The sequence below is a fragment of the Peromyscus maniculatus genome, chromosome 2 (assembly GCF_049852395.1).
Source record: "Peromyscus maniculatus bairdii isolate BWxNUB_F1_BW_parent chromosome 2, HU_Pman_BW_mat_3.1, whole genome shotgun sequence".
Taxonomy (NCBI): domain Eukaryota; kingdom Metazoa; phylum Chordata; class Mammalia; order Rodentia; family Cricetidae; genus Peromyscus; species Peromyscus maniculatus.
Genome location: NC_134853.1, coordinates 38,547,804 through 38,573,219, shown reverse-complemented (window position 1 = coordinate 38,573,219; position 25,416 = coordinate 38,547,804). Strand labels below are relative to the sequence as shown.

The window sequence follows — 25,416 nt, the reverse complement described above, 5'->3', positions numbered from 1 at the left end:
GGGTTTTTTGTTTTTATTTATTTTCCCCAAGGATTTCAAGTACATAATTCCCGGAGCTCTACCTGGGGCCTGGCCATGGATCTCTGCATCCACTTCCATCAGTCATTAGATGAGAGTTCTATCACAACAGTTAGGGTGTTTCACCATCCAATCATCAGAGTAGGTCAGTTCGGGCTTTCTCTCAACCATTGACAGTAGTCTATTGTGGAGGTATCTTTGTGGATTTCGGGGGACCTCTCTAGCACTCTTCTTTTTCCTATTCTCATGGGGTCTCCATTTATCATGGTGTCCCTTTCCTTGTTCTCCCTCTCTGTTCTTGATCCAGCTTGAACCTTCCGCTCCCCTAAGCTTTCTTTCCCCTAACCCTTGCCCTTCATTACGCCCCCTCATGACCAGTTTCCTCATGTAGATCTCATCCATTTCTCTGTTATTGAGTGATTCCTGTGTCTTTCTTAGAGTCCTCTTTACTAGGTAGCCTCCCTGGAGTTGGGAGTTGCAGTCTAGTCACCCTTTGCTTTACATCTAGTATCCTCCTATGTGTGAGTACCTACCATGTTTGTCTTTCAGAATCTGTGTTACCTGACTTAGGATGATATTTCCTAGTTGCATCCATTTGTCTGCAAACCTCATGATGGCATTGTTTTTCTCTGCTGAGTAGTATTCCATTGTGTATATGTACCATGTTTTATTTATCCATTCTTCAGTAGGCATCTAGGTTGTTTCCATGTTCTGGCTATTAAAAACAATGCTGCTATGAACATAGCTGAGCATGTGCCTTTGTCGTATGATTGAGCATTCCTTGGGTATATGCCCAAGAGTGGTATAGCTGGGTCTTGGTGGAGATTGATTCCCAGTTTTCTAAGAAAGCACCATATTGATTTCCAAAGTGACTGTATAAGCTTGTATTCCCACCAACAGTGGAGGAGAGTTCCCCTTGCTCCACATCCTCTCCAACATAAGCTGTCTTCACTGTTTTTGATCTTAGCTATTCTGACAGGTGTAGAGAGGAGGGATTGTGTGAGCAAGAGATGTTAAGACAATGATTGGAAAAAGCACAGGAACAAAGAACCAAACTAGTGGAAACACATGAACTATGAACCAATAGCTGAGGAGCCCCATGGAACTGGATCAGGCCCTCTGGATAAGTGAGACAGTTGATTAGCTTGAACTCTTTGGGAGGCCCCCAGGCAATGGGACTGGGACCTGTTCTTAGTGCATAAGCTGGCTTTTTGGAGCTTAGGGCCTATGCTAGGACACTTTGCTCAGCCTGGGTGTAGGGAGGAGGGGACTGGACCTACCTGGACTGAATCTACAAGGGGAGTCCTTGCCTGGAGAAGGTGGGAATGGGGGGTAAATTGGGGGGAGGGCAGGGAGAGGGCTGGAGGAGGGAGGACAGGGGAATCTGTGGCTGATATGTAAAATTAAATTAATTATAAAATTAAAAAAATCAAGTGCATAATTCTAAGGTCTCTAGTTCTTTGGAGTTTGTGTTGAGAATTATATTATTCTGATGAGTTGCCTTTATAAATGAGTTAGTGCTTCTCTTCTGCATGTTCCAATAGTCATGCTTTGACTTACAATCTTAGTATTTTAACCATAGTATGTCATGGTGAGTTTGCTTTCTCATTGTGTTAATTTGGAGCTTTACATTTTGGAGCTATAAATCCTTCCATATAATTCTTCAAATTTAAAAAATTTTCTTATAGCATTGTACTGAATGTATTTTCTATACTTTTAGTTTATACCTTGTTACATTCTATACCTAAAGTAGTCCTGGAGTTTTAATTGTGTTTCGTGTTTTGTTCATAGTTTTTTCATTTGCTGTTGTTATCATTACTGTGTATTCTAACTCATCAATCTTGTCTCCAAGACCTCAGATTTTCCATTGCACTTGATATAATCAAATAATGAGACAACCATTGAAACTTATACATCTATCTTCTTCAGATTTTCTATTTTCAATATTTTTGTGTTTAATAATAAAATCACTTTTTATTGAACTCATTCATATTTTGTGTTTTCCTTGTTTGGTTGTTTTTCTGTATTCCTGGTCTTTAAAATAATCATGCTTTTGAATTCTTTATTCAGTGTTCTTTTCACTTTAACCTCTTTGGAATCAGTAGCTAAAGAATTATGAATTTTGAAGTATTGTTCTCTTTTTAATCTTTATTGTATTTATTCGATTTATTTTTTACAGTTTTATGTGGGAGTCTCTTTTCCGGGAATAGCTTTCTTTGGCTACTGTGCCCTGAGATATTGGCTTTCTGCAAAGTGTAAAGTTATGTTTCTAGTTGTGATTTTTGCTGTACATCTATTATTTTTCAATATATGTAAACTTAATAGTGCTGTTTTCCTTGCAGATTTCCTAAGAAAAGAAGGCTTCTAATACATCAGGCAGTATATCTGTAGACAGTGCCATCTACAGAATGTATCTCTGTAATTACTCTTCTTGTTTTTATTAACAATCAATGCTTTTAAAGATGTTTGTCACACTCCCTCACACATGTGGTGTCCATACATCTCATGTTGGTTCTTTCTGCTCTTGTTGTAGAGGTGGAAGTCCAGGAATGAGTCCTCAGAATGCCCATGCTCTTGATGTACCTATTTGGAATCCAGTTGTTGACTTGGACTATTTTTTAATCTCCTGTTCTTTGGACTGAGGCTATTGGTTAGTGGTAGAATATCTACACAGTTACATTGACATTGGTCATTCAAGTTACATGTAGAAAGGAGAAGCAAGTAGCAATATCAGCAATGAGTAGCAGTAAAAGACAATCAAAAGAGAGTAAACAAAACTGTGTCAATGATCACATCTAGAACAATCAGAGAAATAACAGGAATTGTAGGAGCAGAGATAACCCAAACATCTCAAATATAAGAAAGAAAGAAAGAAAGAAAGAAAGAAAGAAAGAAAGAAAGAAAGAAAGAAAGAAAGAGAAAGAGAGAAAGAAAAAAAGAAAGGAAGAAAGAAAGAAAGAAAGAAAGAAAGAAAGAAAGAAAGAAAAAAAGAAAGAAGGAAGGAAGGAAGGAAGGAAGGAAAGAAAGAAAGAAAGAAAGAAAGAAAGAAAGAAAGAAAGAAAGAAAGAAAGAAAGAAAGAAAGAAAGAAAGAAAAGGAAAGAAAGAAAGATTAGGACAAAAGAAAATGACTAAAATGTGTCAGAAGATTTAAAGTGAAAATTGTGCTGCCTCATTTCTTTTAATTCCAGGAAGCTTTTTTCTCCCTTCTAGGAGAGACCCAGAAGGAGCAGAGCCCCCAATGAAATCAGAAGAAGCATAGTAAGAATCATGTTGAGACACATAATGAGACATATAGAGACATAGACAGACAGTTAGATGATAGAATTTTGTTATTAAAAGAGAAAATGAGAAAGAAAAGAATAAAAAAATAGGAAAGGAATAAAAGGAAACATATATACATATTAATCAGTGAATAAAGAACCATGGTATTAATTTTTAAAATAATAAGAAAATATTGTCTGTGCTGGGTTGTTGTGAGGGCATGTGTGGATGTTTAGTATATCTCTACCTTAGTCAGTCTGCACTTCTTTCTTGGGCTGTGTGCCTCTGGAAGAGCGCAAGGCTGGGATCTTCACCTCATTTTGTGTGTGTGTGTTGTTCACCATTCAGTCACTGAAAGTAACCAGGCTTGTGTTGAACCTAGTTGGAATGGCTTTCTTTTTTCTAATCACTATTAAAAAGTAGCAGGAGACCAAAGTTATCTAGGCTGGTATTTTTCTGAAAGAACTAGCTCAATTGATTCTTGGAACTGTGCTTGCTGACATCCTTCCAACTCTATGCCAAGCCCCCAAGTGACTCCATAAAGTCCACAAGAAAGTGTGAGCGCCATCCTATACTGGGTAGAGGTGGGGCCATCTGTGTGCTTAATATCGCTCTGACCATGGCTTCTGAGGCTCAGGCTCTGGAGACATCTGTGTGCTCACTCAGTCTCCAAGCTCCCTCATTGGCACCTCAAGTCAGCGGCAGTCTGAAAGGAATCTAAGCCCCACTCTCTTCTCAGTCCCCAAACCAAATCCCATAGGATGTGTTTTTCTGTCATGTTTCACTGGGACCAGGCTGAAATACCTAGTATATTGCTGGATCCTAATGGCTCCCTCGGGGGATGGGGTGAGAAGGTACAATGTCAGTGACACAGATACTGGAAGTCAGTTGAAGGCAAACAGCAGATTCATTTATTCAATAATGGAGATGGCCTTGTATACCCTCTTCCCTGTACTCAACCTGTGTCCCACTCTGTTGGCATTGTGTGGTCATCCCTCAATAGCCGGGCATGATCAGGAACTCTAAAAGCCCCTGTTGCTAGACCCTCAGGCAGATTCCACACAATCGGGAACTCTGACATTGACCAGGAACTCTGACAGCTCCTCTTGCTAGGTAGGCCCTCAGGCAGACTCCAGGTTGACTCATAAGGAAGTACTTTATGTGCACGCCTTGACAACTGGTTTGAGCCAATTTCCTGGACCCTATGGGCCTGTCCTACTACAGTACAGAGTATGTTGGACATGACAGGGGACTATTCCTTTACATTTTTAAATGTGGTCCTAACGTTACTAAATTCCAGAGATCAGCATCTCTACTTTAGAAAGAATTAGCATCAGGTGCAGAGTGGAAGTACCATGACCAAGAAAAATTCTGAGTCTGAACTTTGATCTCTTATCCACTATGCCCATCTGTTTTGATGGGTACAGTAATTATAATTGAGTAGGTGAAATTAATATCTACTTCTGAGATTTGATATATGGGATTAGAGGCTGTAGTGAACAGTAGTGAACAATATTGCACACAAAACCCAACAATATACATGATCTTATCTAATCCTCATATTAATCCTGTGTATTAAGTAATTTGGCAGCACCATGGGGCCAGTAATTAGCAGAGCCTGGATGTGAAAATGCTCACTCTGACCTCACTACATATACTCCTTCTGCTAGCTATGGGTAGCCATTAGTTTTCAGAGATGCAACAGTGCAGCTTTAAGGAGACTCTAAGTGGTTTTGAGTAAATATACTAATAAGCAACCCATTACTAGTTATTTCTTTTCAGAATCTAACAGAAAAGTCTCATAATTCCTATGTTTCCATGGGAACATTTGTCAGCACAGAATGTAGCATTCCTCCTGTCATGGAGTGTTCTCTCTAAAAATTCATGCATTCACTTCACTAATATCTATTTAGCAAATAGTCTGTGCAAGTGCTGTGCTGGTGACAGAGGAATCCATCTAACAAGAAACCTCCCAGTTCTAGAGGAAGTGTCAGCCTGCTGCTGATAGCAAACACCTTGGCTGCTCCACAGGACTCTCTGAGCCTGGCGCAACTTAAGACATTGCATTTGTCCTAGAATACACTCTATCTCTGAGGACCTAGTTACCTAAGAGATCATTGTCTCCCAAAAGGTTTGGCACAAAGCACGATCAACCATAGTGCCCTGGAGATGCAATCTTAGATTTGGACTCTAGAGAAAAAGAACCAGGGTATTTTCCAAAAGGGAACTTCCAGTTAAAATGGCCCAGGATTTTGAAATGCCTAATCCTAAGTGACATGGGGCTGCTGTGTTGACCCTCAGTCACCACCCATCTTTTTCTAGAAAATTTGGTTTAGCATGTACCATATAACCACTTATGGGCCCCATGGCCACACACTCTCCTTCGAGGAAGCCAGCCAAAGATCAAGAAGCAGAAGCTGTGGACACTAGTCTTTGAGGGCACTTGACTGTACATCCAATTATTGAGAAGAATCCCACTCAGGTCAGGTTGGTGCTAAAACAGCAGAGTGTTGTAGCACATGGTGGTGGGATATCAGTGAGCGTTTTTTTTTTTTTTTTTTTTTTTTTTTTTTTTTTTTTTTTTTTTTTTTTACATGCTGAGAAATTCTTGCACTTTCGCTGCTGCGTGATGCCAATAATGGCGCTGTAAACTAGTGCAAATTCACCTGGTGCTGCTCCAGGGAGGGGGCAGGGCCTGGGGAACGCTAAGCTTTATCTCCAGGTCCATGAAGATGCTTACTGGTGCCCTTCCTGGCCACAGCACCGGTGGCCCTACTTCCCTTTGGACTCAAAGTGTGTGAGTCACACTGCAATTTAAGGATTACCCTTTGTCCTTTACATTTGCAAAAACTAAGTGAGACAAACCAAAACACAGGTTTCCTTGGTTTAAAAAATGTAAAGGAAAGCCCTGTTTTATTTGGATTTAAAGATTAAACACACACGCGCGCACACACACACACACACACACACACACGCCTACAACATGTGTTATTCTTACATTCTCTCCGAAGATAGATTAAATTCGAGTCATTTCTGTAGTTGTGAGACCACACAGCAAGTATGTACGTTTATAGTTTACGGGAAGGTTAAAGGAAGGTAATTCCAGTTTGGGAATAAGAGAGGTGGCACCACCTTTGCGATCTGCCACTCCCCGCGGGACGAGGGCGGGGCCGGTCTTCGTTTCCCCTGGTTGCTAGCAGCCTCCCTCCGCCCGCCGCCGCGCTCCAGGCAGCCGCCAGGGGTGCTGCGAGTCCCACCTGCGGTTAGGAGTGGCCCCACCTCCTAGTCTGCCTAGTGCTGGTGCCTCCGACTCCTTAAGTGAGCGGGTGGGGGCACCAGCCACCTAAAAGGGGTAGGACCTGAGGGCGTTAGCATCTCCCCAGGCTGGGTGGGGTTTGGCAGTACTCGATCCCTGGGGCTGCCCTCTTCTTACCCCGAGGGCACACCCTTCGATGCCAGCTTTGCTTTGGGTGTTGCAGCCCTGCAGGTCCTGTACCTTCCTGGCTCTCCAAAGCCTGGCACGCCCACCATCGCTGCCAGTACCAGGGCCATAGCTTCCGAGTTAAAGCACTCTCACGGGCGCCAGTAGCACACCACAACCTGGCCAGGTGCCGGAGCTCCCGGTACAATACAAAGAGGCCCGCGCTTCCCCGGTTCTCGCCGCTGCCACGCCCGCTCGTGTCCACTGCCCCCTGCCCTCGGTGGTGGCCGGACGTGGAGACTCCTCCACTCGGCCAGCTGTGCCCCCACCCCCACGCCCACAGCGTAGATCAAATCCACTTAGCGCTCTCCGAAATCCCACGAGCCTAGGCCTCCGACTGCCGCCCTGTTGCCCTCGGCGTCCAGCACTGGCCAGAAAGCCCCCCCCACCCCCAGTTGCTCCCCTCGGTCCCGGTCCCTCCTCCCGGCCCTCCTTCTTCTCGCCCCTCCCCAGCCGGGGTGGGAGCGGCAGCAGCTGGAAGGGAAGGGATGAGGTCATCCTCTCCCTCGGAGTCAGCTGGTGGAGGAGAGGCTGCGGGAGGAGGGAGCGCGCGCGAGGGGAGGAGAGGAATGTGCAGGTCCGAGGAGCGCCGCGGCGGCCGCTGCTGCTCCTGCTGCTGGCGGCCGCGGCGGCTCGTGCTGCAGCCGCGGGGCCGGGACGGCGAGGAGCGCGGGCGGCTGGCAGGGGCGCGCGCGGGCCGGCGCGAGCAGCTGGGCTCGGCGCAGGCAGCCAGGCGGCGCTCCTGCGGGCCCCGAACGTGCGGCTAGCCGGGCCCAGCGCCCAGCCCCGCGGGCGGCGGCGGGCGAGCGGGCGCAAGAGCAGGAGCCGGAGAGCGGCGCGGCTGGGAGGGAAGCCGGGGCGAGGCGAGGAGGTGGCAGGAGGAGGAGACAGCCGGGACAGGTGTCAGATAAAAGAGGACTCTCCTCCTCTGCCGAGGCATCATGGCCGCTAAGTCAGACGGGAGGCTGAAAATGAAGAAGAGCAGCGACGTGGCGTTCACCCCGCTGCAGAACTCGGACAATTCGGGCTCGGTGCAAGGACTGGCTCCTGGCTTGCCGTCGGGGCCCGGAGCCGAGGACCCGGAGGCTGCTGGGGCCGGCTGCTGCCCGGACGGCGGCGGCTGCTCGCGCTGCTGCTGCTGCTGCTCGGGGAGCGGTGGCTCGGCGGGCTCCGGTGGCTCGGGCGGCGGCGGCCCAGGCGGTGGGGCAGGCTCGGCGGCTCTGTGCCTGCGCCTGGGAAGGGAGCAGCGGCGCTACTCGCTGTGGGACTGCCTCTGGATCCTGGCCGCCGTGGCTGTGTACTTCGCGGACGTGGGAACGGACATCTGGCTCGCCGTGGACTACTACCTGCGCGGCCAGCGCTGGTGGTTTGGGCTCACGCTCTTCTTCGTGGTGCTGGGCTCGCTCTCTGTGCAAGTGTTCAGCTTTCGCTGGTTTGTGCACGACTTCAGCACCGAGGACAGCGCCACGACCATGGCCTCCAGCTGCCAGCAGCCTGGACCGGATTGCAAGACTGTGGTCAGCGGAGGGTCTGCAGCCGGGGAAGGCGAGGCTCGCCCTTCTACGCCGCAGAGGCAAGCATCCAACGCCAGCAAGAGCAACATCGCCGCCACCAACAGCGGCAGCAACAGCAACGAGGCCACCCGGACCAGCGGCAAACCCAGGTCTGCGTCCTGCTCCTTCTGCATCTGGCTCCTGCAGTCACTCATCCACATTTTGCAGCTCGGGCAAATCTGGAGGTAATGTATCAGGATGGGGATCGAGGGGTACTACTACTGCTCCTGTATGCTCACTGCTTTGATTTTGCATGAAATCGTCCAAGATGACTGTGGTAGTAAGCCTAGTCACTCTTTTTTTTTTTTTTAAGTGCTCCCTCTCTTCCTCTCTCTTTCCCTCCTTCCCTCCCTCCCCTCCAGCTCAGGTTAGGTAAGAAAAGGGCATGGACATGTTTGTGGTTTCTCATGCATCACATCTTCTCACAGGCTCACTAGCTTTTCAGTATATGCTACAACTTCTCCCCAGATTGTAGACACACTATTTCATTAGTAGAGGATTCCTGTCACACTTTCTAAAAATCATTTTTTCTTATTTCGCATTTGTGGTGTGTTGCACTTGGTATGCTTTCCTTTGTTCTGGGGGTATGACTACTAATTCTAGTTAAATAGGAATTGTTACTGCTCAAAGGTACCCACACTTGAATGATAACTGCTAAAGAAGTCCTGTGCTCAAAGTAATGTTAATAAATATTTGATCTGTCACATATATAGAATGAATCAATTGATATATACATAATTTTATGTAGTGTGTGTGTGTGTGTGTGTGTGTGTGTGTGTGTGTGTGTGCGCGCGCGCGCGCGCCCACAAGTGATCAGGCTTTGGGATACCCTAACTGATGTAGAATACTTCTGATTACCTTGTCGTATCCCCATGTCTACTTTTGTGTGTAAATGAGAACCTTTGGAAAAAGGGCAGTAAGCACATTGGGTAAACTTTGATTGCGCTTGGTATTTTCATTGGTTGATTTGCTGCTTACCACTCCATCTACTGAGTCTCTTTTCGTAGTTATTACTTCCACTTATAAACTACAAGACTTAACTAGTGGGGGGGGGAATCCCTCAGACATCACTCACGGACATAGGAATGTAGTAGAACAACATGCTCAGAAATCTGTTCTTTTGACTTTTATGTGCATAAATTTTTTGGAAAGCAGTGTCTAACACATAAGAAATATGTGTGTCAAAGAATATATAGGCTAATACTCTAGAGATCTTAGTTTTAAAATGACTTAGTAAATACGTAGTGTAGTGAATGTAAACTTCCTACCAAGTACTTTCACGTGTAATTCTGTTTATGATGAAAGACATTGTAAGTTATTGACACGATGAAGTATCCCATGAAGAAACAGTTCAGAGAATTTGTAGAACAGGTTCACAAACTTCTTTTTCTTTCTAGTGAACAGCAGGGTTCTCATCTGAGCAGAGTGTCATAAATGCTATTGTACTTCTTAGGATCAGTGTTTGTAAAACGGGGTGGAGGTAGTGATCTCTTGCCTTGGAAAATATTTAAAGAAGATGCTTTCTGGAAAAGTGATCCATGGTGTGTTGTCAGACAAACTGATGTGGAAACATATCTCAAACTCAAGGAGACTTTCTAAAAACACCAGTTAACTGTGGCAGCTCTAGTTCCCACAGAACACTTTTGGAAGACCTAGAGTTGGGTATTCTTTTTCAATTATGAGGAAGAACTAGAAGGCTTATTTAATTACTGGAATTATTTGGTGACTTGAACTACATGATTAGCAATTTTAATCTAACAATGTGGCACAGAGAGCTTATCATACTATTTGGTAACTTGTGAAAACTTTACAAAACATTTTGAAATCTCTTCCTTTTAGTTATCTGCATATCAATAATGCAAACAGTTGTTAGTTAGATTCACTGAAAAACTGCGTGTCTCTACAGTACATTTTTTTCAGATATTTTCTGAAAAGCATGTGGTGTCAAACTCGGTAAACTGAAGAGTAATTTTAATTATAGTGTTTATTAGATTCAGGACATTGTATTCAGAAAGTGAGGAGTAGGAAAATTGTAGAAGACAATATCACAGTGAGAAAATAGCCACTGGGTCAGTGGGTGTAACAGAAGAGCATGATAGGGCAAGGTACAAAGGGGAAGGTGGAGAGCAGGACGGCCGTCAGACAAGCGCATCAACTGCCTCAGCCCTCGGAGAAACAGGGCTCCGTTTTTATTAAGTATCGCTACAAAATATCCCTGAGAGACTTTGCAGTTTATTTAGATAATAAGCTCATCAGGGTGGAACTGTTCTTTTTGGAAATACCAGGTCTCTTTCATCATGGTCAAATGAGGTGTCCACTGTGGAAATCTGAATTGTTACTTGACCCACTATTTGTTTTGATCAAAATATCTAGGGAATCCCATGGTAATCTGGTAGAACCCTAATCTAAAAATAACAGTCTTTATTTTTTGAAAACATGCTTTCAAGTTCTTTGATGTAATGTAGAGATCTATAAACAATGAGAATGATTGTGAAATTTAACACTCAGATACATTCTGATGTGTTGTTCTCTGTGTTAAACATTAGAAAAGAACTTTAGTGGGGTGTACCTTTCATAATAAGTGGTAAAAAGGACTCAGCTAAGATTATTGTATTAGAAACAGTGTAATATGTTAGACCACCATAGATCCTTAAATTAGAACTATCTCTTGGTTTAGTCCAGCTCTACTTTTCTAATGAATTCTACTTAAATACTGCAGTAAAACCAGGGTACCAAGTGGTTTAAAGCTCAGAGATCATTATTCATGTTTTAACCTGCTACAATATTGAATAAGATAGATTTTTTATTGATGTTGCTGACTTTTCATTGCATTGCCATGAAATTATAGTTATTTTAGGGAAGGATCAGAGTCTAAAATCTTTCCGTAGATAAAAATCTTTAAAAATAGCATCCATGTGTTTGTTTGTTCTGAAATAAGCCATTTGAAACACTGTGAACAAAATTTGCATGTATTATACATGCATTATGAATACAACTGCTAAAAGCAATGATACATGTTCATTTTAATTAAAGTTTACTAATTGGAAATTAATGGGAGCTTTTAAAGTCATAGGAGGGGGTGTTGAGAAGGAGCCATGCAAAATAATGAAGTAAAGCTTTTGCTAGCACATGGAAAGAGCAAGCATAGATTTAGGAAACTGTGCCTGCAAATGAAGGAGAGCATGATTATTTATTACTCTCTTTATATAATTCCAGAATGACTAAGAATGCAGCTCAGCCAGTGAGAAGCATGAATGGTACATTTACTAACTATGCCTATAATAATGTTGTCTGCAAAGAAAAGTTATTCTATGCCATCTATAAGCCTAGGTAAAAATAGTGATGGTAATGTTATCGGGAAACTTAAAGTTCACAACTTTTTAGTTTTTCAAGACAGGTTTTCTTTGTGTAGTTTTGGTTCCTGTCATGGATCTCGCTCTATAGACCAGACTGGCCTCAAACTCACAGAGATCTGCCTGCCTCCTCCTCCCGGGTGTTGGGATTAAAGGCATGCACCACCACCGCCCAGCAAAATTCACACCTTTTAATCTCCTAAATTTGCAGTAAACTGAAAAGGAATGGTTATATCCCTCTGTATAAGAAAACTGGCTTCGAATGACTAAGTGTTTTCCAGGGTCACCCCGATACTGAATATTGTATCTAGCATTCAGAACCAGATCTGTCTTACTCTAATGATTATGTTCATTCTTAATCATTGGCTAACTTCCTGTGCACACTTGGATGGTAATGGCAATAATATGTGAAAAAAATGATTTTCTGCACTAAGATTGGCAAGGTAGAAAGGATGATGCAGTTCAGATCAGTAGGGGAATCTTTCCAGTGGGCACATGTCAGATAAGGGCAGACTAGAGACTCGTGCTCACATGTCCAAGTACAGCACTTCTCTTGCTGCCTTATTTGATTGTTTCATTAAGTTCTGGCTACATAGCATGTTCCTATAGTGTTCTTTATGATTTGGTGGTACAATGAAGGTGAATATGCAAATAGCACTTGTAAATGATATTGGTCTTAGAGATAGGGAAGATGTAGGAAGCAGAACGGAGATCACACTGTAAACTTCTAAAATATGTGTTTTACTGATTCAGCAATAAATCCTGGAATGGTTTAGGCAATATTGGTGCCTTTTGCTGCTTCCCATTGAATGACTGTTTTTTTGTATATTTGTGTCCCTTCTTTGTGCATATTTATTATTTAATTCATTCAACCTATATTGAGTACTTACATTTATATTGAGTACTTACAATGCATTCATTGTTCTAGATACTAGATTTCCTAAAAGGAATAAAATATACATCTTGGTATCAGCTTTCTCATGAGGAACACAGAATATATACAGATAACATCAAAATAAGGCTAAGTCCTGTGATAGAAATTCAAATAACCTTAATGGTTCATGTGGGGCAGGAAATATCTGTATGAAAGTTTAAATGATGAGAAAACACTATGAGTCACTTCATAGCCTTGAGTACAACAAAGCACAAATGCTAGGAGGCAAAAAGTGAACAAGATACACTGTGTGCACCCAAAAACATGGTTGGGGGAGAGTAGCTAGAGAAGACACTGAATAATTCTTTGTACTAGATAATGAAAAGGAATGAGATTTTATTCTAAAGTCAAGGAGGAGCCTTTGAATGATTATAAAGGACAGTGGTTTGCAAAAGTGTTACAGTATTGTTTTATTCAAAGCATTCACAGTTGGAAGTCTCAGAAGAGATGTCACTATTTCCTCTGATTCCACAGTGTCTCTTCCATTCATAAAATAAATGGATCTCACAAGCCTTGATTTGAGTATTATTGAAACATGTAAATAAACTCAACACAATAGTTGTTTTGCAGAGAAACAGACTGTTTAACTCTACCTATACAAAATACAAAAAGGAAATTTTGGACCAAAATGTATTTGGGTCATTTCTGGGGTTTTTTTGTTTTTGATTTTCGAGACAGGGTTTCCCTGTGTAGCTTTGTGCCTTTCCTGGAACTTGCTCTGTAGACCAGGCTGGCCTCAAACTCATAGAGATCTGCCTGCCTCTGCCTCCCGAGTGCTGGGATTAAAGGCGTGTGCCACCACCGCCCGGCCCATTTCTGTTGTTTTTAAAGAGCTTTCCCCTAGGATATTATTGGCTTTACCTTATATAATTCACATTTTCTGCACTGTTAGGAGCAAATTTGCTAGTACTTCAAAATCTCTAAAAAACTTGTTCTATTTTTCATTTGATCCTCAACTAATGTTGGAGGTAGTACTCCCATTTTGCATATATGAAATTGAAACAGAGACTTGTAAATGTTATTCCCTATAGGTCACATAGTTTTGTGCAAATCCTAGGATAGAATTTAATATTTCCAGTTGAGTGAGGGAAGCAAGCCAAAAATGGCCAACAAAGTTAAGGTGGTATTTTAGGAAGAAGAGAAGTCGGAAAATCTGGAAGTGCTCTGATGAGAGTTGAAGGATTGTGATGGAAGAGACCTTGAAGTTTCATGGAGACATTTTGGAAACATGAGTAGAACTAGACAAGGATGTTACTTTCCCTGTAGAGTGCTTTTGAATCTATATTAATAAAACAAAAACAGACTGAAAAACAAAAGAATGGGAGCCATGAAAAGAAATTTTCAAAGGAATTATGTAATCTAGCATACCCACAAATCAGCAATGACTTTCTTATTGGGGTGCCTCAGCAATGAGGAAAAAAAAAGCTAGTTAGAGACAGGATTGAGACACTTTGACTGTCAGTGGAGGGGTGTGGGGGAAGATTATCTTCCAGGCATGAAATTTTGTGACCATTTTCATCATTATATTCAGCTCCAAATGTAGCAGATTAACTTATGCTTTTCATGGGTAAAAGAAGAAAGACTTGTCCTGAAATACAGCAATCGTGCTGCTTTAAAATCTATCAATGTGTGGACCCATTCTCTTTCCTGGAGCATTAAAAATCCCTACAATGGCCCTGAGTAATCCCTGAGTTAGCTGATAGCTATAAATTCACACGCAATCAGAGAGCTCCCTGTGCATATACTTGGGTTTCTGTTTGAGTTGGAATAATTTACACATAAGCCATATGATGGATGTATCTATGTGGTATTCTTTCAATAATTAAGGAAAGTCCAAAATTATTTCCATTCTCTTGAATGGTGAACTACATTTGCTTCATGAGAGTGAAAATCTTATATTTATTATTCTTCTATAGCATTGCAGCATGTCTTAACATGGTGATTGAATATAGCACTTACATGAGTGTATATACCCTCAGTTTTGAACATTATCCATTAATTGTTTGGGCGGTAGTAATTTTGAAAGTTTTTGGTCAGTCACTTAAAAAAAAAAAACTTTTTATTGGGTTTTAAGAGGTGGCTCAGTAGTTAAGAACACTGAATGCTCTTGCAGAAGATCTGTGTTCAATTCCAAGCATCCACATGACAGCTCATGACTGTCTGTAACTATAGTCTCAGGGGATCTGCCGCCCTCTACTGACTCCAGGCATGCATGTTGTGCCCAGACATACATGCAGGACAAACACTCATCACATAAAATAAAATAAATAAATCTTTAAATTTTTTTATTCACTAGATTTCCAATACAATTGCTATTAAATGTTTTGTATTTTACAGTCTAAATAAGGAACCAGATAGTCTATAAGTCTAAATAACACAAATGGCCTGTGCAATGATGACTTGTCTTTACATACTTACTAGCTAATCAGATTAACCATTTCTTTGACTTGTTTTACAAAGTCATGTGGCGTAATAACTGGACCTTGGCATTGAGGACAGGATTTGTTGTTCTGCAGTGTAAAGTGTGAGGTAGCATACAGAGCCATGCATGAGAAAGTGTTTATCAAGTCTGAGTTTACAGTTTTGATTAGTTCTTAGATAATTTTCAACAATTCTCAGCTGCCCTTGATATATTTGCTCAGGTTACTTCGTGAATCTGACCACCCTAGCACAGGTGTCTTTATTCCCATAAAGCATGTCATACTCTCTTCATTATGGGTATGTAGATGATCTTGCTGCTTGTTTGTTTTTCTGGTTTCTAGTGGTATAGTGCATTGGGAAAAGTGCAGCATTTTCTAGAAAGGATAGAACAAATCAGCCTAATTCATTTTCAGATTGCTAGTGTTAGGGAAAGGGGGCTAAGTTTCATTTTCATAGTCACTCTCAGAGGGGAAAAATGCATCTAGTAGCCCAGATTACTGCTCTACTCTTACTGACGCACAGTGAGCATGGGGATCTGTGTTTTTATTTGTCTTATGTGTATTTAACTGATAATATGATTCTATGTGGAATTAGCTGGGCACATGGGAGCTTCAATCTCTTTTACAAAATGTGTTGCCTGGCTACCATGAATCATAATTTTATATGCACAATATGTATAGGGAAAATGCTGATGGTAAAAGACCCTAAAGAAAGGCTAAAGAAAGAAATCGGTGATCTAAACTGACACTATTAGATATTTTTTATAACTTCCAAGTAGGGAGATAAATTTAGAGTTAGATTGCCACTGATGGGAATACTTAGAATTGCATTTATCCTTTTTAACTAAACTTTGCTTTATATGAGATGGTTTAGCCATACAGTAGCTGAATATCCACCTATGTATCTTGAGGCATGTGTAACTCTTTGCATGAGACATAGCACGGCTTCCATGATGCCTCAAAGCTTAGATCTTTTGGTTCATCCTTCTTATTTTTAGTTTCTGGTTTAAAGGATACCTTTGATCAAAAAAATATTATCTAAGATTCTTTCCAGGTCTAAAATTCTGATTCTGTTCTTGCTGTGCATCCTTTTGTATTTGATACCCAGAGTGTATATACCAGGAAGTCCATATTAGTTCTTTCAGAACCTTTGAGATAGACCCCTTTTCTTTCTGTAAGTCACAAGAGATTTACAGTGGTCTTTTAAGAGCTTATCATAATGGTGTCAGAACTTCTATGAACTGACATGAGTTACACATGAAGAGGGAATCATAAACTGCAACGCACCTGACTTTATGTCCTTTTCAAATTTTAGTTCCATCAAATAAAACCATTCCCATGAAAACACATACTTAAGTATTTGAAATTGGTGCTCAAAGTGCTGTATTCACCAATTCCAAAATGTATACCATACAGACTTGAGAATTCAAAATTGCCATCGACACATAGTGTGGACAGCTGGAGCTCTGCCATTAACAAATCAGAACAGAACTTCACAGGCTTTGAAAGGATTATCTGCAATGCTAGTAAAAAGACCATTGCCAAAGCTTGATTTGCTTCACAATTAAACAGTGTGCCCTGACAATGTGATCTCTATGAGGATACCATACCCAGGCCTATGCCAGGATATGCTGCCCTCTGCTGAAAAGGATCAATGTATTAACCTTTCTTGGGTGGGAAGTACCTGGATTCATGAATGTAAGAACAAGTTCCAATTCCATGCCAACATTAAAGATTTGAAAAGTTGCGAAACTTTTAAGCACCTATTTTAGGATTTTCTGAGCTATTATGTCAAAGTATGTTCATTGTGATTCATAAGTAGACAGTTTGAACTGGTTCCACTTCTTTGTTCAATTTACACAAATGCTGTATTTCTCTCCTAGGGGATTTCTTTGAACAATCACAATAGTGGGGTGTGTGAAGATGAGTCAAGCAAAATCACCCGCATGTAGAAAAGTGGACTAGACAGGGCGTATGCCTTGAAAAGCCTTTAGATGACTTTGCGTTGACTTCCCATAAAGTATACTCTGTTTAAGAAGGATGAAGTCACCTATCTGAGCTACAAATATGAGATTCATTTACATTGAAACACAATTTGACTTCTCTTTCTCCTTTGCAGCTTTGACAATAGTGATGAATAGAGACCGGAGTCTGAGGCTCAATTCTTCTCAGATTTTCTATCTACTCAGTGGCAGAGAGCCAATAACCAAATCCAAAGGGGCAGCTAGAGCCTAATGGTCCCAAGGCAGACTCCCATAATGCCAATCGTTAGTTCCTGGCACAAGCATTGTATCATTGTGGCAGTGATAAGAAAGAGATGGTCTTCAGGGAGGCAGGGGAAAGAATTTGGAAAGGCTTCTTTTGTTTTAATAGACTTTCAGCTTGTTAATTAATTTCCTGTTTTGCAAAAGTAAAATTAATAACCATCATTTTAAAAATGTAGGTCAATTCAAAAAGCCTTCTCTCAAACAATTTATCACTATTGGAGCTGCTACTGTAGCACAAATGAGAAGTGTGTCTCCTGGGACTTTATGTTTCTAGGGGATATACTACTATTAAAAGTGGAAGTCGCAAGTAACCTGCTGGAGTTTTTCACTGATAAAATGATAGTCTGGTTCAAAATGTATTAGACTTGAGAGTAGCCTGGCATCAGCTAATGAGAGTGAACACATTAGATCTGTTCCGATTTTGAAAAACAATCAACAGCAACTATTAGCTTAAGTAACATTATTTACCTACCTTAAGGTTAAAATCACCTGAGAAGGGAAGCAGGAGCCTGGTATTTTTTATCAGATAAGCATGTTCAAATACTTTAGAAAGTATCACTGAGTTGTATTTTCTGGTTTGCTAATAGGCACATAGGAGCTATTTATAGGTCCACTTCTATTAGCTGGAGAAAAAAATTAGCACTGAGAAAAATAAACAAAAACAGAGAATTTTATTCCATAACTAGGTGAGTTTGAAAATCTTAGAAACAAGAGTGGGAAAATGATAGTGAAGACATCAATAAACTATACTACCACAAGCATAGAGCAGGGCTTCATCAGTCTGGCCAACTTCCTCTTGGATAAGTGTGCCCTATTGTCCAAAGAGGCCAAGTTTGAGTTGTAGAAGTGATCAGGCTGATGAGATGGAGTTGATATTGAGAGCACCAGTGGGGTCTGCTGTCTGAGGTTCTTTGACTTGAGATTTTGTGTTATCAGAAAAAAGAAAAAACAAAACACCATTCAGAGGGTCCTGCCAACATGCATCATTAGTGGAGAAAACATAGAACAAGGGCCAGGCATAAACTTGTGGTGAGAGTTGAGTGTGCCTTAATCAAAACATTTGAGAGCAAAAGTGGTTTAGAGTTCCCTTTTTTAAAATGGAGTTCTGAATATTTGCATATACACAATGAGATACTTTAGGGAACGAGTCCAAGTCTAAACACAGAATTCATGTATATTTCCAACATGCCTTATACACATGCCTGATTGCAATTTCATGCAGTATTTTGGAATAATTTTATTCATGAAGCCAAATTGGTATACTGTGAAGCATCAGAGAAAAATTGCATAACTCTCTTAGCCACTTGTCCTGAAGTTTTTGTCAACTTGATACAAACTGTAAAACCCAAGGAAGAGGAAGCCCAAAATAAGGAATTTCTCTATCAGAATGCCTGTGAGCATGTCTGTGGGGCATTGTCTTGATTGTTGATTCATGTGGGAAGTCTCAGTCCAGCATGGGCAATGCCACCACTGGTGGTCCTGGTTGAATAAGACTGGAAGCTGAACAAGAGCCTAGGAGCAGGCCAGTAAGCAGCACTCCTCCATGGCCTCTGCTTTAGTCCTTGCCTCCAGGATTCTGCCTTCAGTTCTTACTTTGGCCTCCTGATGATAGCCTGTAACCTGTAATCTAGATAAACCCTTTCCTCTCGAGCAGCTGTTGATGAGGTTGTTTTAGCACCGTGACAGAGGGGCAAACTAGGCACCATCCACATGCAGAGAGGTTGAGGTTTCCATATGTGTCAGGTCAGGACTTGAAGAGTTTCAGCATTTGGAGCATTCCACACTTGGACTTTGCAAGTTAAGGATGCTCTAATAGGCCCAAACATGGTGTTAGTAGGTCCTGTCCCCTACCCCCACACACATACCTTTTTCTAAACCACAAGATTCCCTTATTTGGATGCTTTTTCAATCCTAAGGCTGACTACCAAGGTCCAGTGATCAAAATTCCTTATTAGGCTACACTGACCAACATGTCCAATCAGCACTAACCAACTCATCCTAGCAAGGACTTCCCCTTTTTTCCCCTTAAAAATCACTTCTGGCCGGGCAGTGGTGGTGCACGTATTTAATCCCAGCACTTGGGAGGCAGAGCCAGGTGGATCTCTGTGAGTTCGAGGCCACCCTGGTCTCCAAAGCGAGTTCCAGGAAAGGTGCAAAGCTACCACAGAGAAACCCTGTCTCAAAAAAAAAAAAAAAAAACACTTCTCCCTGACTCAGATCCAGCCACCCGGCTCTATCTTTTTAAATAAAGGATCTCTTTTTGCTGAAAATTGGTGTTTGTGTGTGGTCTGGACGTAACCCAGTTTGGAAAGGAGCAGCCCATGGTGCATGCATCCCTTCACCCTTTAGTAAAGGTCGGTAATACTTCAAAGTTAAAGGCAACAAATACAAAACATGACTCTTGTGCTTCAAAATGTATAACTAAAGGGAAATTGGTCTGACGTTTGCTCTCAATATATAATTTCTTTATGGTTAGACATTGAGAACAAGTCCAAGACTGTCTAATCTCACTGCAGTGAGAAGAGTTGGAACCCCACCATCTTAACAATGTTGGTAACACACAAGGCCATTAAGAGCCCCTTGACTGAATTACTGCTTGGTCACCATCATCATTTTCCATGACTAGAACTAAAATAATTGATCAATAATAAGCCTTTATTTATGAATACACATACATCTGCTTAAAATTATAATAAGGAAAATAAATGAAAAGAATATACTCTCAAAATTTAATAGCTAAGGAATAAGCAGACTCCTCCCCCAATCTGTCTTAACTACTACAAGAGCTGTGGCCTTGCTACTGGGGGTATTCTAGGCTGAATCATGGACAGCATTGGGAGCTTCTCAGAAAAACAGAATCTCAGCTCCACTCTGGACTTAATGAATGGCAGTCTGCATTGGAAAGGGACTATGGATGATTAGTAAGCATAAGGAGTTGAAGAAGTGTGAGGTAGCATCTGTTATGTCAAAGCAAAAACCTTTCATAGTAAGTGGTCAGGAAAGGCCACTTGGAACTGAACATTAATAGAAAATAGAAGATCCAGATATCATAACTGTCTTTGGCTCCAAAGTTAGCTGACCTAGCATGGCAGTGAGGATTGTTGCTTAGGAAATAAGAGTACTTCTTGTGTGTGTGTGTGTGTGTGTGTGTGTGTGTGTGTGTGTGTGTGTGTGTGTGTGATGGTGGGAGGCAAGCATGCCACAAGATGCATATGGAGGTCAGAGGACAACTTGGTGGAATTGGTTCTGTCATTCTAACTTTACATGGCTTCCAGGGATAGAACTTGAGTCAAAAGGCTTGTGTGTCCACTGAGCCTTTTTCCTGCCTTGTATCTGTACATTAGAATGAAATGAGATTGAGAATGGTGATTTGGTATATAACTGTGTATGGATCAGTTTTCTTCACTTACATTAGCAGGCTAGAGAAGCATGACCATACCAAAAGTAACAGAAATGTGACTTTTCTAGGTGCTTTCCCCCCTGACTTCTTCGTGTAACCTGTGGTGTTGTGAGTCCCCACCCCTCAGATGTTAGGACATGACTATTCAGTCCTCACTGGGAGAGCCACTGTTTATCAAGAAGGTTGTGGTAATGTCCTAGGCTCCGGGCCTCTATAGGTTTTTTGTCAGTTAGCTACCATTGACATATGGCTACTAATCACTTAAAATGTATCTGCTTCCTACTGAGATGTGAGCTGAGTGTCAAACACACAGGGACTTTGAAGACTTGGTATGAAAAATGGATAATAGGTGTCTACTAATCATTTCATACTGGTTACAGGTTAAATTCACGATGACTTAGGTGTATCATGTTAAATAAAATATATAACTAAAATAAATTTCACTTGTTTTATTTTAATGTGTGTGTGCGTGTGTGTGTGTGTGTGTGTGTTTGTACGTACAGTAGTGTCTTGTGTATGCTAAGCATACAGTAAGCTATATGTCCAGCCCTCTTTTTCCTATTTTTACATCATGGTTATTACATAAATTTACATTTGTGATTTACATTCTGTTTCTATTAGATGTTGTTAGGCTTGAGAATATAGAGCTTCTTGGGGGAAGGAAGAGAGGGAAGTCTAAAATTAAGTGTTTCAAAGAACAAGTAAGACTTTACTGGAAGTGACCAGGGTAAGGACCATCTGGTATTTCTCTCCTTAGGCAGGTCAACAATGGAGTTCATAAAATAGACTACCTACTGATGTGTCCTGACTCTTTGGGAGACAAAAATCCCCTCTGTGTGTAAGTTTATTGTGGCTCCTACCTTTCTTCTGCTTAATGCCTACTGGCATGGTGGGCTTCTCTGGCATACAGTAACTATTATTTAGTGAAGACAGTAAGGATGATATTTTTGCAAGCACCACTGTAGCTTACCCTGTAAAATCATTCATACTAAATCATCCAGCTTGTCATTCCCACCTGAAGATCGCCCAGATGAATTCCAGAGGACAGAGAGTTTCTGAGGTGCACAGAGCTACTGAATAGCAAGTAGCTATGCTCATTTGCTTTCACTATGACACCAGTGGGAACTAGTCAAGACTAACTATAAAGTTTTCTCTGATGAGAGTAGGAGACACACAGAGTCTTGGCTTTGTTATTATCTTCTATACTTTAAAATGAGAGAGTAGAGTCAGCTGAATTCTGATGTCCCTTATAGCTCTACACTGAACAGACAAATTCTCATTATATGCTTTACTGACTATGTATGTACTCAAGGAAGCTTCTTTGTTTTACTGACCTGAGTTGGATTATTTTTTTTATAAACTATGACTGATATTGATATGATAGATCAAACTTAAAGTACAGGAACTGTGGATCAATTCCATCCTTAATGTCTCATGCTCATTTGATACCTACTGAGAAGAAAATATATATTTTTACCATTGAGAAATGTGTCACAAAAAAAGTACTAAGTAAGGCCTGGAGAGATTGCTCAGTCATTAAAAGTGCTTACTGTTCTTCCAAAGGCCTGATTTCACTTCCCACTATCCTTATTGGGTGGTTCACAACTGCCTGGAACTACAGCTCAAGAGGGATCCAAATTTCTGATCTCCCCAGGCACCCACATTCAAGTCTCTTCATGTTCTATGATCCAAATATGTAGTGTTCTAGTTTTAATTTGCTACCATAGGGTATATATTTGAGAGTGTCATCTCCCCCAATGTAGGGAAATTCCATTAAACCCTATATATATATATATATGTGTGTGTGTGTGTGTGTGTGTGTGTGTGTGTGTGTGTGTGTGTGTGTGTGTGTATTTTACGAAGTTTTAAAAAAGAATACTGTGTAAGGTCCATCCCATGTAAGTAGTATGTAACTGGCCTGTATTTATATACTCATTTTCAGGTAGTCATGTTTCAAATATGCTAATGTTATATCCCATTAATTAAGAACTCCACCACAGGCACACAGGTGCAGAAGAAATCCCTCTCTCTTCCTCCCTCATACTCTCTCCTGTATGTGACATTACTTGAAACTCATCTCCTGAGACCTATCTCAGGGGACCACAATATGCAAATACTAGATTTGTTCTTAGGTGCAAACAATTCAAAAATTTCAGAAATGGACACATTTAATAATCAGAAGTCCATTGTTACTAGTAAAAAGATACACCTCAAATGTGGAAACGACTTATGTTGATAGGGCTCTCCACCTACAGGCTGATCCTACTTTACCTACAGGCTGATCCTACTTTATTGTTTTGCTAGCATGCCATTAAACATGTCCAGGATCATTTTCCTTTTCAGTTCAATGGCATTTAATACTAGGTGATTTCCAATATATTTTACGTTAGAAAATGAGTTTTTATTTACTTACATTGTTTTAAATCCCAAATTTTATGCTTTAAGAAAAATTCATGTCTATGTCTTTGTTACTTTTTCCAGATGTTGCTCTATGAAAAACCATATTATCAACTGGTTGGTCAGGTATAATATCCTGGAAAGAATGCCTATGACTACATTTAACTCAGAATACTCATTCAATAAATATTATTAAGAACTCACTTCATGCAGGCTCCATGCTCACAAGATTAACAAGTATGTTCTGGGTTTCAAGAACTTTTGCCGGCTTGCAAAAGTATCTCTTATTTCTAATAGCTTATACTTCAAAGGTGCCTGTGTCCTGAAAGTAGAGACAGAACTGCTTGACAGAGTAGGGTAAATGAGAGTTTCTGAGTGGGAACTGGAGGAATGCCAAGCAGAAAGGAAAGAAAGGGGGCGTAAAGGAATGGTTTAAGTTGTATAAAGGGCTGAAACAAGACGTCTGAGGCAAAGGATGTCAGTAGATGGGACAGGGAATCGGATTTGAACTTGACCAGCACTATCAGTGACTTTCCAACGGATCTGAACTTGCTTTAGCTTTTTTAGACACAAGACCTTGAGTGTAGTGGAGAGACTCAATCTGGATGTGAATTTGCATAAAGCTGCCTTTCAACCTCAGTTTAATGCCATTAGAGGAAGGTGTCTGTGTGCTCTTCAGAGCTGGGGAAATGGAAACATGGCTGGTGAAGGACTTAAAAATACTGTGTAATGAGTGAACAAAATGAAAGCATGGAGGTGGGCACGACAGAGTTATCACTGAAGGGTCATATAGTAGCAGCTAAAGACTCTGTTTAATGAGTTATCGGAAAAGACATAAACATAAACAGAGTTGGGAGCATGTTAAATAAAGATACTTGGTAAATGCAGCCTAGGCAATTAAAAAGATTTACCAGACTACAGCTAAATACAGCCTAGTGGATAATTAATGGGCGTCTGACAACTCAGTAATAACCACCCTGAACTTACACAATGGCGATTAACACATGGGCATGGGAAGGAGGGCTGGCTTTCATGATCATACCAGTTAGCTACAACATTCCTAAAGAAGTTAGAGGCTCCCGAAGCCAGCCTGCTGAGTAACCCTCCTCCTGAGCCAGAAATGCCTAACTTTGTTATTTATTCAAGGGCCTCTGGTGGAGGCTAAAAAGAGCTTGGTCAAAAATTCCGTTTCTTCCTTGTCTATTTTGCTCAGGGTCCAGTGTCAGAAGATATTTCTGACTTTAGTTGGATTTATCTTTCTTACTTTCAAAAATGAACTTCTGTTTTCCATGCAGAGATGTTAAGTCCAACCTAGATAGAGCTGTGCTGACGAAGTGCAGGCACCTCCTTGGTGTGAGTCATTCAGACTGTAAGGGTGCCATGAATCTTCTCCCTTTGATAGTTTAACACCATCAGCTCAAAACAGCGCAGTCAAGGGAGGAACTTCTGAGACCTCCCCTCTTATTCCATTGTATACTCATTTGAGCAGTGAGTTTACTAAGAAAAACAAAAACAAAAACAAAAAAACAAAAAACCTGACTGGAAAATACAAAATGTCCCTTGTGTCCCTGTCACTTTCCCCAGATGCCACTTTCAGGTCCCCCTGTTGTGTTAGTGTGGTGCATTTGTTCCAATTAGTACAATTATTACCACGTTATAGTGAGGCAAAACCACATAGTTGTATTTTCTATGGGCTTAAAAAGCGTTTAAGGACATATAGCCATCATTACATTGTAACCAGAGTAGTTTAGCTGCCCCCAACCCCCTTCTGCTCTGTTTACTTCTCCCTCTGCCTTCAGCTCAAGCCCCTGATATTCAGACCCACTGGTGTTTGTATTGTCTATAGTTTTGCCTTTTCAAAGTGCCCTGCAGTGTAAAGTATACTGGTGTGTTACTGTTTATTGTCTCTTTCATGACAGCATGCTTCTGGAGTTCCTCCAGATCTTTTGGTGGCTTGATAGCTTATCTCTTTAAACTTCTGAATAGTATCACTTTATATGGATTAATCACATTTATCCATTCACCAACTGAAAGATAGGTTGATTGCTTCCAATTTGTGGCAAATATGAAAAAAAAAGCTACTTTAAACATTTATATTTAGTGTTTTGCATAGGCATAAGTTCTCCTCTTATTTCTGTTTAGTATAAGTAGTATAACTGCTGCATTACATAGGAGAGGAATGGTCGGGTTTGTAGGAAACTGCCAACTGGGTTCCAAAATGTCCACCCCAGCTTTGCACCCCACACTTGCCAACTCTTGAGCACCTGCCCCAAATGCTAGGTGCAGCTCTGTCGGAGGAGCAAATGAAGAGATCACATGCCATGCACTCAT

General features: G+C 41.2%; 1 protein-coding gene across 4 annotated transcripts in view; it reads left to right on the top strand.

The window, feature by feature from the left end:
- Positions 1-7,194: 7,194 nt before the first annotated feature.
- The window catches only part of Xkr4 (XK related 4), a 418,246-nt gene continuing 400,024 nt past the window's right edge, over positions 7,195-25,416 (top strand). For all 4 annotated transcript variants that reach the window (XM_042270897.2, XM_042270896.2, XM_006992635.4 and 1 more), the window contains exon 1: positions 7,195-8,499. In XM_042270897.2, coding sequence (XP_042126831.1) covers positions 7,703-8,499 — 797 coding nt within the window. In that variant the 5' untranslated portion in view covers positions 7,195-7,702. The remainder of the gene's footprint in view (positions 8,500-25,416) is intronic.